At 42.5% G+C, this 16,882-nt stretch overlaps 1 protein-coding gene across 1 annotated transcript in view; it reads left to right on the top strand.

Annotated features, from left to right (window-relative positions):
• LOC126253318 (pyruvate kinase-like) overlaps positions 1-16,882 on the top strand; it is a 147,895-nt gene that overhangs the window by 38,458 nt on the left and 92,555 nt on the right. The window contains exon 5 of the mRNA XM_049954612.1: positions 11,422-11,568. Coding sequence (XP_049810569.1) covers positions 11,422-11,568 — 147 coding nt within the window. The remainder of the gene's footprint in view (positions 1-11,421; positions 11,569-16,882) is intronic.

Genomic DNA, 16,882 nt, shown 5'->3' with positions numbered 1-16,882 from the left:
GCTAAGATGGCCGCAGACTTCTGAGCCAATCTTCACGAACGATCAACACACGGCAGACGAGAGGAGAGATTACGTAAGGGTGGGCCGGAGAGCGTGATGGCCTGGGTGGGGTGCACAGGGGAGGATGTGCTGGTCGCCGTCGCTACTTCTTTGTGGTGGGAAGAGAGGTGTCTTCCGAGCTCTTAGGTTGGTTATTCCATTGTAGCGTCAACTTGAGGGAGCGGAGAAAGAAATTGTTCTTCGTGTCTGCATTTTTTAAGCTACATTATAACTACTAGGGCCTGCCATCTTGTTGCTTTATGCAGGCCGTAGTGCTCCAGACAGACCTCATAGCCAGTATCCATGGCCACCACCACGCAGAAAATTTGTACTGCTCAATTGAGGCAACGGGCACTGTTGCCCACGTAGCACCATGTGGAGGTGGGGCTGTGTGGAGTTCTTTTGTCTGCATTTTGGTGTTACCCTTTATTTACTTGCAGCAATTACACTTATTTTTTAAAGAAAAAATTGTTCAAATGGCTCTAAGCACTATGGGACTTAACATGTGAGGTCATCAGTCCCCCAGACTTAGAACTACTTAAACCTAATTAACCTAAGGACACCACACACATCCATGCCCGAGACAGGATTCGAACCTGCGACCGTAGCAGCAGCGCGGTTCCGGACTGAAGCGCCTAGAACCGCTCGGCCACAGAGGCCGGCTTTTAAAGAAAAATAGTCCGCAGCTCGTGGTCGTGCGGTAGCGTTCTCGCTTCCCACGCCCGGGTTCCCGGGTTCGATTCCCGGCGGGGTCAGGGATTTTCTCTGCCTCGTGATGACTGGGTGTTGTGTGCTGTCCTTAGGTTAGTTAGGTTTAAGTATTTCTAAGTTCTAGGGGACTGCTGACCATGGATGTTAAGTCCCTTAGTGCTCAGAGCCATTTGAACCATTTTTAAAGAAAAATACAGAAATTTGGAAGTAGGAAATTATAAATGTATGTTATAATTTAAGAAGAGAATAGAGGAAGACAGGAAAGAATAGATATAGATATAGATATCCCTTCACCAACATCACCTGGGAAACGGGGCCTTGGTACTGAACTTCAGCGTCCACATGTGGTGCTACCCATTTTAGTATTATTCACATGAACATTCGTCTTCCGGAAAACTCGATTTGTTCAGTCCATGCGGATCTAATCTATATTAGTGTTGTTTCTTAGACTGTTGTGTGAATTGATGTTTGTTAGGTTACATAACAACTACTACCACTAAGTAAGTCGGTAAACAAATTCTGCTTGGCTTTGAAAAATATCCTGGATCAGTGTAACCTAATTCAGTATGCACTGTTCCTACGTAGATGTAGAAGACATAACAAGCCACTACTAACCTATTATTAATCTTGTAAACAGAGTTTTGTAGAATAAAACTAGACTATTTTGAGCAGTGGACCAATTAATTTTGTATAATTGCGTAAAATGCATGCTCTGCTTCTGTTGTGTATTTACACTCTTTGATTTTGCTTGCTTACTTTATATTAAATTTCTATTACATTCATATTATTACATTTACAATGATGTGTTCATTTATGTAACCACTTAACAGTATTGGTTACAGGTTTAACCTTGGTTCTAGAACAATATCTATCCACGGACTATTCTAATTACTCCCACATGTAATTAGAATCACTCATAATCAGATATAAATTCCAGTCTTTCATTAACGTTCACGTGAGTAGTCGTGCACGTTTCACGTGTTTTATGTTACGTATATTTTGTGTGTCTATGTTACGTCTGTGTTTTTACTGCCACTCGTATCATCGTCAGTACTGGAGCTACTTGTGCTATTTGTGTCGGCCTGTCCTTGTCTTCTGTGCCTTCTGTATTGATGATTCTGTTTGTATATGTCGTGCTCTGCTTTTCAGATGTTGCTGGCGATTGCGTTCAAGTATGTCTAAGTATCTGAGTTCCTCAGCGCATCATGCGGTGTTGTTTCCGTAATATGTTCTGTGTTATTACGCAACTGCCTGTATCAAATGCATTTCAAAAGAAAGTGTTCTGGGGAATCAATTTCCCTCGCATGTGCAACGATTGCTTTCTGAAAGCGACATGCGCCGCAAGTGGTTGGGATAAGGGGCATGTCCAGTCACAAAGTGAACCATGCCTCGTCTGAGGTTGACATGGCGCAACCGTAAAATGAATAGACTCGACGGCCCTAATCAGTGTCGTTCCACACTTCCTGCCGAGTGTCCCCACTCCAATTTTTTAGCTGGCGCCTATGTACTGCCCAGTGATCTGCAATACTCTTTCAGGTTTACCCATCTTCAGCCAATATGTTGCAGCCCGATATCTAACGGTTATATCGATTTGGGTGTATTCCAAGCACCACATACAAAGCCCTTGATAGTCTAACGAGCACAGTCTTCTGCCCCGCCTAACAGTTATAATGTTAATGACGAGAGCGAGTTTATGTGCCCATGTACTAGCTGCAAAGCTTAATACCGACTCGAAAAGTGCACAGTGGTACATTCTTATGTGTGTGAGCGGTAGTCTATAATGTGTCGAATTTAGTGTCGCTAGTTTGCGAAGTATACTTTCGGCTTTGTTTTTGATTAGTTGCATGTGTTCGTTGAAGCTATGTCCTTCGTCAATGTGTGTACCCAAAGATATCTAGTTTTATGTTTGTGTTGTTAATTTTAATTGCCGGGTATCTTTGCAGTAATCTTTTAAGCATGGGGTACGCTGTTTGTTGTGCTGCTATGGATAACTTGCTTTAGTTGCACCGTTGCTGTATTGCGTGTAGCATACCACTGGCCTTGTTTTCCAACACTGCTAATGTTCTGGGTGATATCACTACTAACATGCAGCCAGCATACGCAAAAATCCCGTGTGAACGTTCATCTCCATCGATTAAATTCCAGAGCGTTCAGTTGTGATATCCCAGAAGATGGGTCTGCAGATAGAGCCTTGTAAACATCCTTTGGTAATCCTTTTTAGCCACCCAGCAGCTCTATTCCTACAATAGTCTCGTCCAAACATTGTTGGCCACCAAAGACTATCACAGGCGCCAGCAAGGTCACTAAGAATCGCAACTGCGTACTTCTGAAATGTCTGTTTTACAATCTGAAAAGCTCGATTAATCATATCGTCAATAGATTTTCCCGGTCTAAAGCCAAACTGGTGCTGACTAAGGCCGTGAAGTTCCCTGTGAGCGTGGAGGCAGTTACATGGAAGCCTCTTATGGACCTTAGCCGATGTATTTAACAAGCAAATTGGACGGTACGATTTTGGTTCTGTTGGAACCCTATCTGCGGCTTTTTTGGTAATTACTGTGTTGGCTGTTTGGTAGGCTAGAGGCATTCGTCCCAGCTTCAGGGTATCACTTATTAGAGTTTTTGAATATGGGGTTATCTGCGGTGAGACCGGGCGCAATGTTTCTGATTGGATATGGTCTAGTTCTGGTGCTTTCTTGTTTTTCAAGCCAGGAATTGCTAACGCGACCTCCTCTCGCGCCAACGGGTAGGTGACGTTTTTTAGTGTTGTCCCTATACATTGCCTCCCTAATGTGTGTCTGTGTGCTTGGGTACCTGTTCGTGGGTCGTCATTGGGGAGACGTTTGTCGAACAGATATTGTGCTGTTCGTCTCCCTTCCCGTGTCATAATTCCGTCATCCTGCCTTAGCGTAGATAGTACAAGAAGGAACTTAATTTTCGCAGTTAAAAGTTTGTATGATATTTCCCATGTGTTCTGTTGTAGATGTGTTGTAGTGTTTCCAACGTTCTTCTCTAGCCGTGATCAATATGGTTTTGAATGAAGTCTTTGCGTCCTTGTATTCTTGTAGTCGAATATGTCTGTCCCGGGTGGTAGCTGCCTTGTGGTAGAGCTTTCTCTTTCGGCTCATATAGACAGCTCCAGAGAGAATCTTTCTTATGCCGCTTAGTGAAAATCGGTATGTATTTTCGTTGGATAGTTTGTGATATTTGCTGAAGTCTATATGTCCTTAGGTCTACACTTTCATCTAAGTTTAACTGTTACATAGTTTTGAATCACCACCCAATTAGCCCTGCTTAACCTATATTTATTTGATGATGCTGTATGATTTGCTGTGGTATTTCTGTCAATGATGAGTGTACTATGTTCACTTGTCGTTACATTCAGATACTAAAAAAATGGTTCAAATGGCTCTGAGCACTATGGGACTCAACTGCTGTGGTCATAAGTCCCCTAGAACTTAGAACTACTTAAACCTAACTAACCTAAGGACAGCACACAACACCCAGCCATCACGAGGCAGAGAAAATCCCTGACCCCGCCGGGAATCGAACCCGGGAACCCGGGCGTGGGAAGCGAGAACGCTACCGCACGACCACGAGATGCGGGCATTCAGATACTCACGCCATCAATTTCTATATTTATAGCTATATGTTTAACTATAGTTACACTATGAGATCAAAACTATCCGGACAACTGGCTGAAAATGACTTACAAGTTCGTGGCGCCCTCCATCGGTAATGCTGGAATTCAATACGGTGTTGGCCCACCACTAGCGTTGATGACAGCTTCCACTCTCGCAGGCATACGTTCAATCAGGTGTTGGAAGGTTTCTTGGCCAATGGCAGCCCATTCTTCACGGAGTGCTGCACTGAGGAGAGGTCTCGATATCGGTCGGTGAGGCCTGGCACAAAGTCGGCGTTCCAAAACATACCAAAGGTGTTCTATAGGATTCAGGTCAGGATTCTGTGCAAGCCATTCCATTACAGGGATCTTATTGTCGTATAACCACTCCGCCACAGGCCGTGCATCAGTCCTCGAATTGCTCTTCAAGAAGGTGCTTAAAACATCAGTGTAGGCCTCTACTGTGATAGTGCCACGCAAAACAACAAGGGGTGCAAGCTCTCTCCATGAAAAACACGACCACGCCATAACACCACCGCCTCCGAATTTTAGTGTTCGCGTTACACACTCTGGCTTATGACGTTCACCGGGCATTCGCCATACCCACACCCTGCCAGCGGATCGCCACATTGTGTACCGTGGATTCGTCACTGCACACAACATTTTTCCACTGTTCAATCGTCCAATGTTTACGCTCCTTATACCTAAGGGAGGTGTCGTTTGGCATACACCAGCGTGTTGTGTGGCTTATGAGAAGCCGCTCGACCATGAAATCCAAGTTTTCTCACCTCCCGCCTAACTGTCATAGTACTTGCAATGGATCTTGATGCAGTTTGGAATTCCTGTGTGATGGTCTGGATAGATGTCTGCCTATTACACATTATGACCCTCTTCTACTGTTGGTGGTCTCTGTCTGTAAACAGACGAGGTCGGCCTGCACGCTTTTGTGCCTACGTCTCCCTTCAAGTTTCCACTTCACTGTCACATCGGAAACAGTGGACCTAGGGATGTTTAGGAGTGTGAAAATCTCGTGTACAGACGGACGACACAAGTGACAGCCAATCACCTGACCACGTTCGAAGTCCGTGAGTTCCGCTGAGCGCCCCATTCTGATCTCTCACGATGTCTAATGACTACTGAGGTCGCTGATACGGAGTCATGGCAGTAGCTCGCAGCACAATGCACCTAATGTGAAAAACGTATGTTTTTGGGGGTGTCCGGTTACTTTCGGTCACATAGTGTATGTCTATATTGTTACTGCCACCAGCATGTACTATACATGTAAGTGGTTGTCCTTCTTTGTTGATAATATACAGGTTGATCGCACTTAAGACGTCGCTGATGAACTGATCGCGGTCATCAGCCCGATCACAATGCCACGAGGGGGATCTAGCATTGATGTCGGCTGTAATGATCATCTTCTTCCTCTTCGAGTAAAGTGCTATCAGCTGTCTGTGTATGGTTGAATTATGTGGGAGTACTGGGCATGTAATGACGCCAGTACCAATTTGTCTGTGACCTTTATTACAATATGTTACAATATGTTTGTTGCACAACTGTGTGATTTCTTTTTAGCCTGGCACTTGCTGTCCATTATCACTGTAGCAGCGATAGAGCTGTTCGGGGGGAGGGCAAACATATTAATTTCCCATTTGTACTGTATGTTTCTTGAACGAACATCACATCAACGTTAAACTCTTGGGCCATCCTGCGGAGTTCCGCACTTACAATTCAACTCCTCATGGCACTGAGCTGCAAGATCTTGACGGCTGCCTTGTATACACGTAGCACATCACACCCGTTTCCTCTGGGTCAAAGTACACACTCTCGTGAGCCCTGACAAGGTCTTCATACATTTTCTTAATGGTGAGAACTTTTGAACGCCGTCCGTAGAACTGTCTCAGAGATTAACAAATGTTTCAAATGGCTATAAGCACTATATGACTTAACATCTGATGTCCTTAGTTCCCTAGACTTAGAACTACATAAACCTAACTAACCTAAGGACATCACACACATCCATGCTCGAGGCAGGATTCGAATCTGCGACCGTAGCAGCAGCGCGGTTCCGGACTGAAGCGCCTATAACCGCTCCGCCGCAGGGGCCGGCTCAGAGATTAACAAGCTCATTCCCATCAGTGGGTAAGTTTTCCTTCCGAAGGATCATGCTATCCATCTGTTTGGTTGTATGAAGCAAATGGAATAACCCTTTTCGCGTAACTTAATGTTTGTGCAGCTTGCAAGATATCCCTTTGCCCGAAGCTGCTGAGAGTTAACTTTGCTTCCCCACTTTGTTTTATGGCTTTATATTTTGTTAATAACTTGCGTACCTTGCTGATCTTGTCACTGTCTACAGCGGCTTTGCCCTTTTTCTCCTAATTTATGTTTTCATTCTTAGTGATTGATGCGAGTGTCACTACTTCATCACACGGCATATCAATGGGGAGTATTGGGGTTGTTTTTATTTCATCACTTGGCACATTCTTTGGAGCTGGTTGTGGTAGCCCTACTCCATCAGTTGGCACTTTTTTGGGGATTGGTGGAGGTTTCCTTCCTTCTTCACACGCCACATTATTTGAGATTATTGGTGGTACCCCTACCCAATAACTCGCTACATCGTTTTTACTTTCTTTACACGATACAATGTTGGTGTTGCTCTGTTTAATGGTCATTACTATGGGTGGATGCGATGGCCTCTCATTGATGGCAGAACTGGTTTCCCCTGGACTGCAGTATCGTCCTGAGATAAACTTAACAGGTTTTATGTACTGTTTACATTTTGTTGTGTCATATCTATCTGCATGTTCGGGATCTGCCCGAGATATAATTGATTGTTTTATGCATTGTTGCGTCTCGTAGATGTTGTTGCGAAATGCATTTTGACACTATATAATTTGTGAGTGAACGGCGTGTGTGTGTGAGATGTTTTGAGTTTGTCTCTCAATTATTTCATGTTCCTATTCTTCCACTTTTTAAATTAGTGCAGTCTGAAATCTAGTCCATAATAAGAGTTCACGTTTTAGCGTAGTGCAACTATCAGATGTTACAGTACATTACAGTTATGATCCAGATAATTTGTATTATCAAGATATGGCCTGAGTGTATATTAATTATGTTATTTCATTTTTACTGGTTACTGTGTCCCGCTGCAATAAACCAAGCTACCTACTTCTTGTGCATGCACATCGTTTTTTCATCCTCGGTGTAAAAATGTCCGATTCTGTGTTTAGAACGTACTGCGCGTGATGGCTGGAATTCGTATTACCGTGAGAGGCCACAGTCAGTCTTCTCAATTTGTCAGTTGTACAAGTGTTTGTAAGTTACACACTCAGTCGTTCCTCTTTTGGTGTAGGTCTTGCCTCGTTTCTTACACGGGATGCATCCTATTTTATACTTCGGTCGTGGGCATTATGCTTTTTTAAATCCTTCTTCACGACATATTCAACAAATAATTTGAGGGTCTCTGTAACCCTTCACAATGTGGCCCAGATCGCAGCACTTAAAACATTTTGCAACAACATTGTAATCTTTGACTTCTAGAGGATGGAAACTTACAAATACTTTGTTTTGACTCAATAACTGTTTTCTTACTCTGGGACTTACCTACACAATGTTATTTACAAAACCTGTTATCTCTTGGCCTGGTAAATTTAACTCATATATTTCTATCAGAAACTCATCAACCTTTCATCATCCTTGTAAGTTGTTGGCACCCATAGATTGCCACAAGATGTCTTCTCTTTTTTATGGTCTCACACTTAATTTCTGAAATGTTACGACTTTTCTCTAAAAATCTTTTACAGCTTCTTGTGTCTGTGTTTCCACAATTACAACGGATTGTGTTTTGCTGATTGATCTTATGCTTAGGTTTTCTTTTTTTGGATCTATGCATGTCGTAAGTTTGTTTTAACACTTCATTTGTGTTTTTGATTAATGAAGAGAGTTGTATTCTGTTTTGCGTTGGCCTCTTATGCGTTAGAGCTAAATCTTGCCTTTGCTGCTGGAACGACCGCTAGTCAGTGGTGACTGTTTATTCTCTATCTTTTCCAGATGTTCATTTTCTAACCTCAACCAAATGTTCTCTTCTCGCAGCTTCTCTATCTTTTCCCTCGCGTTGGGAAAGTTATTAACCTCTAGAACTGTGATCTGGTCCTTGAGCTTGTTATTCTCCCTTTTTAGGATGTCAATCTGTCCCTCTAGACGTGCTCGTCTTAATGCATCCAAGGACTCAATCTCCTGTTGTGCTATGGCCCCAATCTGTACCTCTAAACTTGCACGCAGTCTGGCGTTCTCATTATTTATTGACTGGACTTATCCTTCCAGTTGTGACTGGGCGAGATTGAATATGATTAATCTGCGTTTCAATTTTTGTGCACATGCCGGTGGCAGTTTCTTAGCCCCCAATTCCTGGGAAACTTCACCAACTATTTCATCTATGGCTGATGGTTTCACTTCTGGGGCACCAAATTCAGTGCTCAGAAGCTGCTGCTCCTCCATTTTCCGAGCACCTTTCTGTAATACAGAGCGTGTACCTCTTGTTATTCTCACAAGCGAGCTGTGTTGCCGATATTTTCTGCCACCGACGAGGTGCTGCTTGATCTGCTCCTAAATGGAGCAGAATATGCAGCTGTCGGCTGGGGCTGCGTTTGTGGCTCCAGGTCTCACACGTCGGCACGAGAGTGGAACGGTACAAAGCCAAAGATCATGCATCGGCGTCTCAGTTACATCGTTAATGGAAGCAACAGGAGCCCACGTAGACTTAAATGCCTAACAGCGGCCACACTAGTCCATAATATGTTTATTGGCTAAAGCTGCAGTGTTACAGTGCGATCTAAGTTTATGTACCACGATCAAAATTCGATGTTTATACCACGAACGATATTCGATCTGTGCACCACTAAAGGTTATGTCGTGATCCTTGTTCGTTCTCTGTACTACGATCAAAGTACGTTCTCAGTATCACGGTAAAAGTACGTTCGCTTTAACACGACTGAAGTTTGTTCTATGAACCACATTTTGGCGCGAACACAATCACGGTCATTGTAGCCTTCAGTTACTCTACAGAAAATCTCAAAGAACTCGCCACAACTATGAATCATACCTGCCTGTTCTCACTCATCTCTGGAAACACTTTTGTGCAAAAAAAGTCATCCAGCACAGAAGAAGAGGAATAGATTGGGTTATGATGACCAGTACACTCGCCGGCCGTGGTGGCCAAGCGGTTAAAGGCGCTACAGTCTGGAACCGCGCGACCGCTACGGTCGCAGGTTCGAATCCTGCCTCGGGCATGGATGTGTGTGATGTCCTTAGGTTAGTTAGGTTTAGGTAGTTCTAAGTTCTAGGGGACTGATGACCTTAGCAGTTAAGTCCCATAGTGCTCAGAGCCATTTGAGCCATTTTTGAACCAGTACACTCGCGAAACCGAAAGTACGCGAGGTGCGGTCGAGATACAGTGTATTTTATAAGATTTTCGCGTATACAATTACCAAATACACTAGTTAAAAGAGTGTTCAATGTATCACTATCAAAATCGCACAGAATACTCGCCTAAAGACGGAGCTGACAAATGACCCCAACGAGAAAATTCGAGAATTTAGGTCTAATACAGAAATTTACCGACTGTAATTCTTCCCACAGTTCTTTCGTGAATGGAACATGAAAGAAGGGATCAGAAAGTGGTACGACATCATCCACCACACGGCGTCAGTGTGTGCGGAGTATTGATGATGTAGTTAACGATATGCACGCGATCGCTACGGTTGCAGGTTCGAATCCTGCCTCGGGCATGGATGTGTGTGATGTCCTTAGGTTAGTTACGTTTAAGTAGTTCTAAGTTCTAGGGGACTTATGACCTCAGCAGTTGAGTCCCATAGTGCTCAGAGCCATTTGAACCATTTTTTTTAGTTAACGATATGTTTCCTTCAATTGATGATTTAGAAATTGAAGAGCTCTATCATTATATACGCAGCTCCTCCCGGCCCTCTCTCCATTGTGGAGTCTGATAAGTATATTTGTAAATCAGATCACCAAATAACGTAGAGCCTTCTATTGATCTGAGCAGCCCAAAACTGGTAGTGTAGTGCCGAAAGGCTGATCTGTACCTTGGTTTGGACCAGATCGCTGTCGTAATGAACCAAACTTGACACTAAAAATTCGCTGAAGTAAGATTAGGTTATTAATTCAAAGCCAACTTAAAATCAATGTTCTTATTCCATGCTTAATCTAAAACGTATTTCAGCTATACAGTAGTAACTACATTTGCATTCATTGGCTACAATGAACGGGTTACGTTGCCGGAATGGATGAGGCATGGCTAACTAACATTGTATCATAGTGGCTGGTCGATCATAGACTGAAAGCCATTGGTTTATGCAATTTACTGTCATGTATACCTCTGGGATTACTTGTCAGCAAGAAAACTCTCTGAAAAACTATTGATCTCAGCTGAAATACTTCATCGGCAAGGACGAAATCATTCAATAGAGCAACGCGACACGTCACAAACTAACAAATAGTGGTTGATATAGCGCAGTCGTGGCGTTGAAATGTTCCAGTGGTATCTAAGTTTGGGACGCAGCTGGGAGTCTGTGAGTCCATCAGCGCTTACGGTAATGAAGTTTGAGCCATGCATGGATCAGGAGTTATGAGAAGTAGTGCTGGCGGCATGAATCTATGACAAAATGTCAACAGGTTATTGAGTCATTACCATCTACATCCAGCTGCTGTCTGTGCCTCCTACACCGGTTACTATGGCTGATAGATAATAACTACCTGTGGTGATATTACTCGACTGTAACTACATAACTGATACAGGTAATTTCTATGTAGGATAAAAGCAGATTACAGTCATAACTAAATGCTTTTTACGTATCTAGTCTTGCCTACGATTTCCACCGAACTGAAGGCGCTTCTTGCTAAAATTGTTGTTCGACGCTAGTACGGCCTAAATATTCCTTCTTTTGATGTATCAATGTTTCACTGTATATACTTCACTGAGAACTTCGTGTTTTGCAGCATTTACGTTTCTGTTCACATTTTTTGTTTCTGATCAGGTCCTTGGTGAAGATGGAGCTCGTATTATGATAATATCGAAGATAGAAAATCAACAAGGTATCGACAACGTTGACGAAATAATTGAAGAATCCGACGGCATCATGATCGCGCGAGGAGACATGGGCATCGAAATACCCCCGCAGAAGGTGAGGAATGTAATCAATGCATTGCTGTTTTTCCTTGTATCGCTCTGCCGGCGTAGCTAACGATAGTGCTTTCTACAATCCAACAAGTCGATATTGTCTTACGGTTTCCTGGACGCATGCCACAGTAATCATTGGCTTTTAGTGTCGCTAATATATATATATATATATATATATATATATATATATATATATATATATATATATATATATATAATAAACTGAAGAAAATGGTAGAAGCCGACCTCGGGGAAGATCAATTTGGATCCCGTAGAAATGTTGGAACACGTGAGGCAATACTGACCCTACGACTTATCTTAGAAAATAGGTTAAGAAAAGGCAAACCTACGTTTCTAGCGTTTGTAGACTTGGAGAAAGCTTTTGAAAATGTTGACTGGAATACTCTCTTTCAAATTCTAATGGTGACAGGAGTGAAATACAGGGAGCGAAAGGCTATTTACAAATTGTACAGAAACCTGATGGCAGTTATAAGAGTCGAGGGACATGAAAGGGAAGCAGTGGTTGGGAAGGGAGTGAGACAGGGTTGTAGGCTCTCCCCGATGTTATTCAATCTGTATATTGAGCAAGCAGTAAAGGAAACAAAAGAATAATTCGGGGTAGGTATTAAAATCCATGGAGAAGAAATAAAAACTTTGAGGTTCGCCGATGACATTGTAATGCTGTCAGAGGCAGCAAAGGACTTGGAAGAGCAGTTGAACGGAATGGACAGTGTCTTGAAAGGAGGATACAAGATGAACATCAACAAAAGCAAAACGAGGATAATGGAATGTAGTCGAATTAAATCGGCTGATGCTGAGCGAATTAGCTTAGGAAATGAGACACTTAAAGTAGTAAAGGTGTTCTGCTATTTGGGGAGCAAAATAACTGATGATGGTCGCAGTAGAGAGGATATAAAATGTAGACTGGCAATGGCAAGGAAAGCGTTTCTGAAGAAGAGAAATTTGTTAACATCGAGTATAGATTTAAGCGTCAGGAAGTCGTTTCTGAAAGTATTTGTACGGAGTGTAGCCATGTATGGAAGTGAAACATGGACGATAAATAGTTTGGACAAGAAGAATAGAAGCTTTCGAAATGTGGTGCTATAGAAGAATTCTGAAGATTAGATCAGATAACTAATGAGGAAGTATTGAATAGAATTGGGGAGAAGTAGAATTTGTGGCACAACTTGACTAGAAGAAGGGATCGGTTGGTAGGGCATGTTCTGAGGCATCAATGGATCACCAATTTAGTATTGGAGGGCAGTATGGAGCGTAAAAATCGTAGAGGGAGACCAAGAGATGAATACACTAAGCACATTCAGAAGCATGTAGGTTGCAGTAGGTACTGGGAGATGATGAAGCTTGCACAGAATAGAGTAGCATGGAGAGCTGCATCAAACCAGTCTCAGGACTGAAGACCACAACAACAACAATATTATGTATGTGCGCTATCTAATCAGAAGTATTGGGACACCTATTGGTGGTCTCTAATATGGGGTGTGTCGATTCTTCACCCTTGTGACTGCTTAAACTCTGCTGGGGACACTTTCAATGACTTGTCTGTCATTGCCGAAACCAGAGAAGGTGGAAATTTATGACACTGGGGTCTGGAGCGAAGTCGACGTTCTAGATTATCCAAAAGGTGTTCCAGTTGGTTCAGGTCGAGACTCTTGGGAGGCCAGTCCATTTCGGGCATGTCATTGTCTACCAACTATTGCCTCACAAACTCTGCTTTGTGACGGGGACGTTGTCATGCTGATACAGTCATAGTCTTCGAACTGTTCCTCTAGTGTACACAATGCTGTGACATGTGTTCAAATCTTTCCACATTTAGCGTTCGCTTAAGTGCTCTAAGGTGACAAAACACTGAATCTCGAAAAACAGCCCCATACCGCAACACCATCTTCTCTGTACGTCATTGTTGCCATCACAGATAATGGTAGTTAACGTTCTCTAGTCATTCGCCAAACCCAAGCCCTTCCGTCGGATTGCCTTGGCGTATAGCGTGGCTTATCACACCATATCTCTTGTTTCCAGTCATCCACTGCCCAGTGGGAAGGACCTTTACACAGTTTCAAGCGTCAGCGCTGATTACCCATTTGTTTGACTTATGACAAATTGCTCGACTATTGTACTTCAATCTTATTGACGCTCTGCGAATAGTCATTGTGCTATCTGAACTGCTGGTAGAGCTTCATGACTCATGAGTGATTCCTTCCTCTGATTTCAAGCAATATTTTGCAACCCCCATCCATAATGCTCACGATCGTTGTCCGTCAGTACATGAGACGTGCCTGGTCTTGGTCTACCTGTGATTGTTCCTTCACATTTGAGTTTCACTGTCACATCACCAACAGTTGACTTGGGCAGCTCTAGAAGGGTTGAAATGTCCCTGGTGGATCTGTGACTCAGGTTACTTCCAATGATTGGTCCACGTTCGAAGTTACTGAGTTCTTGTGATTGACCGATTCTGCTGTTATTGCTTCTCTGCTGACAGCGCAATGTTCCCCTCCTCCTTTTATACTGGCAGTCAGTACGCCGTTGCAATATTATGCCTTCCCACATCACAGCACCTGTCTCTCCTACTTACCAATTTCTCCGTTATCCCTTCCTCGCCGATACTGCAAAGAACAACCATGTTCCTTACTTTATCAGTCCGTCAAATTTTCAGAAAATGGTTCAAATGGCTCTGAGCACTGTGGGACTTAACATCTGAGATCATCAGTGCCCTACAACTTAGAACTACTTAAACCTAACTAACCTAAGGACATCACACACATCCATGCCCGAGACAGGATTCGAACCTGCGACCGTAGCGGTCGCGCGGTTCCAGACTGAAGCGCCTAGAACCGCTCGGCCACACCGGCTGGCCTCAAATTTTCAGTATTTTTCTGTAGCACCACATCTCAAACGCTTCGATTCTCTTCCTTCCCGTGTTTCCCACAGTCCATGATTCACTTCCATACAATGCTGTGCTCCAAACGTACATTCTCAGAGGTTTCTTCCTTAAGAGAAAAACCCCGTGTTTGATACTAGTAGACCTCTTGGTAGGTATGCCCTTTTTGCCAGTGTTAGTTTGCTTTTTATGTCCTTCCTGTTCCATCCGTCATGCTTCGAATGTAGTAGAATTCTTTGACTGAGGGTCGGAGCTTTTCTCCACCCTGGGACTGTGTGTGTGTGTTGTCCTCATCATCATCTTATCACTTGGAACGGAGCGAGACTGGAAATGGAAAATTGGGGAACTTGTACGGGCGCTGATGACCACGATGTTGAGCGCCCCACAAACCATCATCATCATCATTCTTTGACCGAAGTCAAACTCACACTACTGCAGCACTGTCCACAATTCCATGTTAAATTTTTCATTCATTTCATTTCAGATGCTTACTTTCGCTTTACTTCGTTTCCTTCAATCCATAGAGTGTGCTTATGAGACTGTTTCCTTCAATAAGTACTGCAATTCTTCCTCACCTTCACTGATGAAGGCAATATCATCAGCAAATCGAATCTTACCATTGATATCCTTCCACCTGAATTTTAATTCCACTCCAAGTACTTTTTTTATTTCCATCATCGCTTCTTTTATGTATAGGTTTGTTACGGATACATTACACATAGCTTTTTTACCATTACTTAACCATTATTTTTATTATTATTATTACTTTTATTTTTTCTGTGCTGAGATACAAATTTCTAATCAATTAAAAAGTACAACAAAGTCATAAAATGTTAAAACACGACGTGCTATATAAGTACAGGGAGTAAGTCTAAAGGAAGCAATAAAATAAATAAATAAGATATAGGTTGAACGGTAGGGGTAAAAGAGTACATCCCTGCCTTAGACCATTTCTTATTCGCTCTTCCAGTCTTATCTTTCCCTCTTGGTTTTTGTAAATTTTGCACAGGATTATTCGTAAGTACCTCTGGGGTTTCAGAATACGACTGTGTGAAAACTACAAGACATACAGAGAAATGATCATAGATCAGAGGACAGGGCATCTCTCAAAATGTATATTCGCAGGATGAGGAGTCAACACCTTTCTCATCATAAGTCACCTTTTTTTAAAAATTTGTCACCGTTTGTTACCTTTTTAAATTTTTGCCACCCTTCTCACCTTTTTTCTCGTTTAGGAATAAAATAGGTTATTTAATTTTGTTTCCAAGTTAATTCATTTAACTTTTTGGAATGCTCCAGTGATGAAACTAGATAAAGTCTGTGTGTCATTGTTGTGGTCTTCAGTCCAGAGACTGGTTTGAAGCAAGCCCTCCATGTTACTCTATCCTGTGCAAGCTTCTTCATCTCCAAGTACCTACTGCAACCGACATCTTTCTGAATCTGTTTAGTGTATCCATCTCTTGGTCTCTCTCTACAATTTTTACCCTCCACGTTGCCCTCCAGTACTAAAACTGTGATCCCTTGAAGCCTCAGAACATGTCCTGCCAACCGATCCCATCTTCTAGTCAAGTTGTCACACAAATCCCTCTTCTGTTCCGTACCTCCTCATTAGTTACGTAATCTACCTATTTAATCTTCAGCATTCTTCTGTAACTCTACATTTCGAAAGCTTCTATTCTCTTCTTGTCTTCCATACATGGCTACACACCATACGAATACTTTCAGAAACGACTTCCTGACACTTAAATCTATACTCGATGTTTACAAATTTCTGTTCTTCAAAAACGCTTTCCTTGCCTTTGCCAGTATATATCTTATATCTTTTCTACTTCAACCATCATCAGTTATTTTGCCCCCCAAATAGCAAAACTTGTCTACTACTTTAAATGTCTCATTTCCTAACCTAATTCCCTCAGCGTCACCTCCATTAATTCTACTACATTCCTCGTTTCGATTTTATTGATGTTCATCTTATATCCTTCTTTCAAGGCACTGTCTATTCCGTTCAACTGCTCTTCCAGGTTCTTTGATGTCTCTGACAGAATTACAATGTCATCAGCAAACCTCAAAGTTTTTTTTCTTCCCATGGATTTTAATACCTACTCCTAATTTTTCTTTTGTTTCCTTTACTGCTTGCTCAGTATATAGATTGAATAACATCGTTGATAGGCTACAGCCCTGTCTCACTCTCTTCCCAACCACTACTTCCCTTTCATGCCCCTCGACTCTTATAACTGCCACCTGGTTTCTGTATAAATTGTAAATAGCCTTTCGCTCCCTGTATTTGACCCCCTCAACTGTTAAAAGCTTGCTCTAAGTCTACAAATACTAGAAACGTAGGTTTGCCTTTCCTTAATCTATCTTCTAAGATAAGTCGTAGGATCAGTATTGCCTCAACTGTTCCAATATTTCTACGGAATCC

The sequence above is a fragment of the Schistocerca nitens genome, chromosome 1, assembly GCF_023898315.1.
Source record: "Schistocerca nitens isolate TAMUIC-IGC-003100 chromosome 1, iqSchNite1.1, whole genome shotgun sequence".
Lineage (NCBI taxonomy): Eukaryota > Metazoa > Arthropoda > Insecta > Orthoptera > Acrididae > Schistocerca > Schistocerca nitens.
Note: the sequence above shows the minus strand (reverse complement) of the source record. Positions and strands in the feature narration are given on the sequence as shown.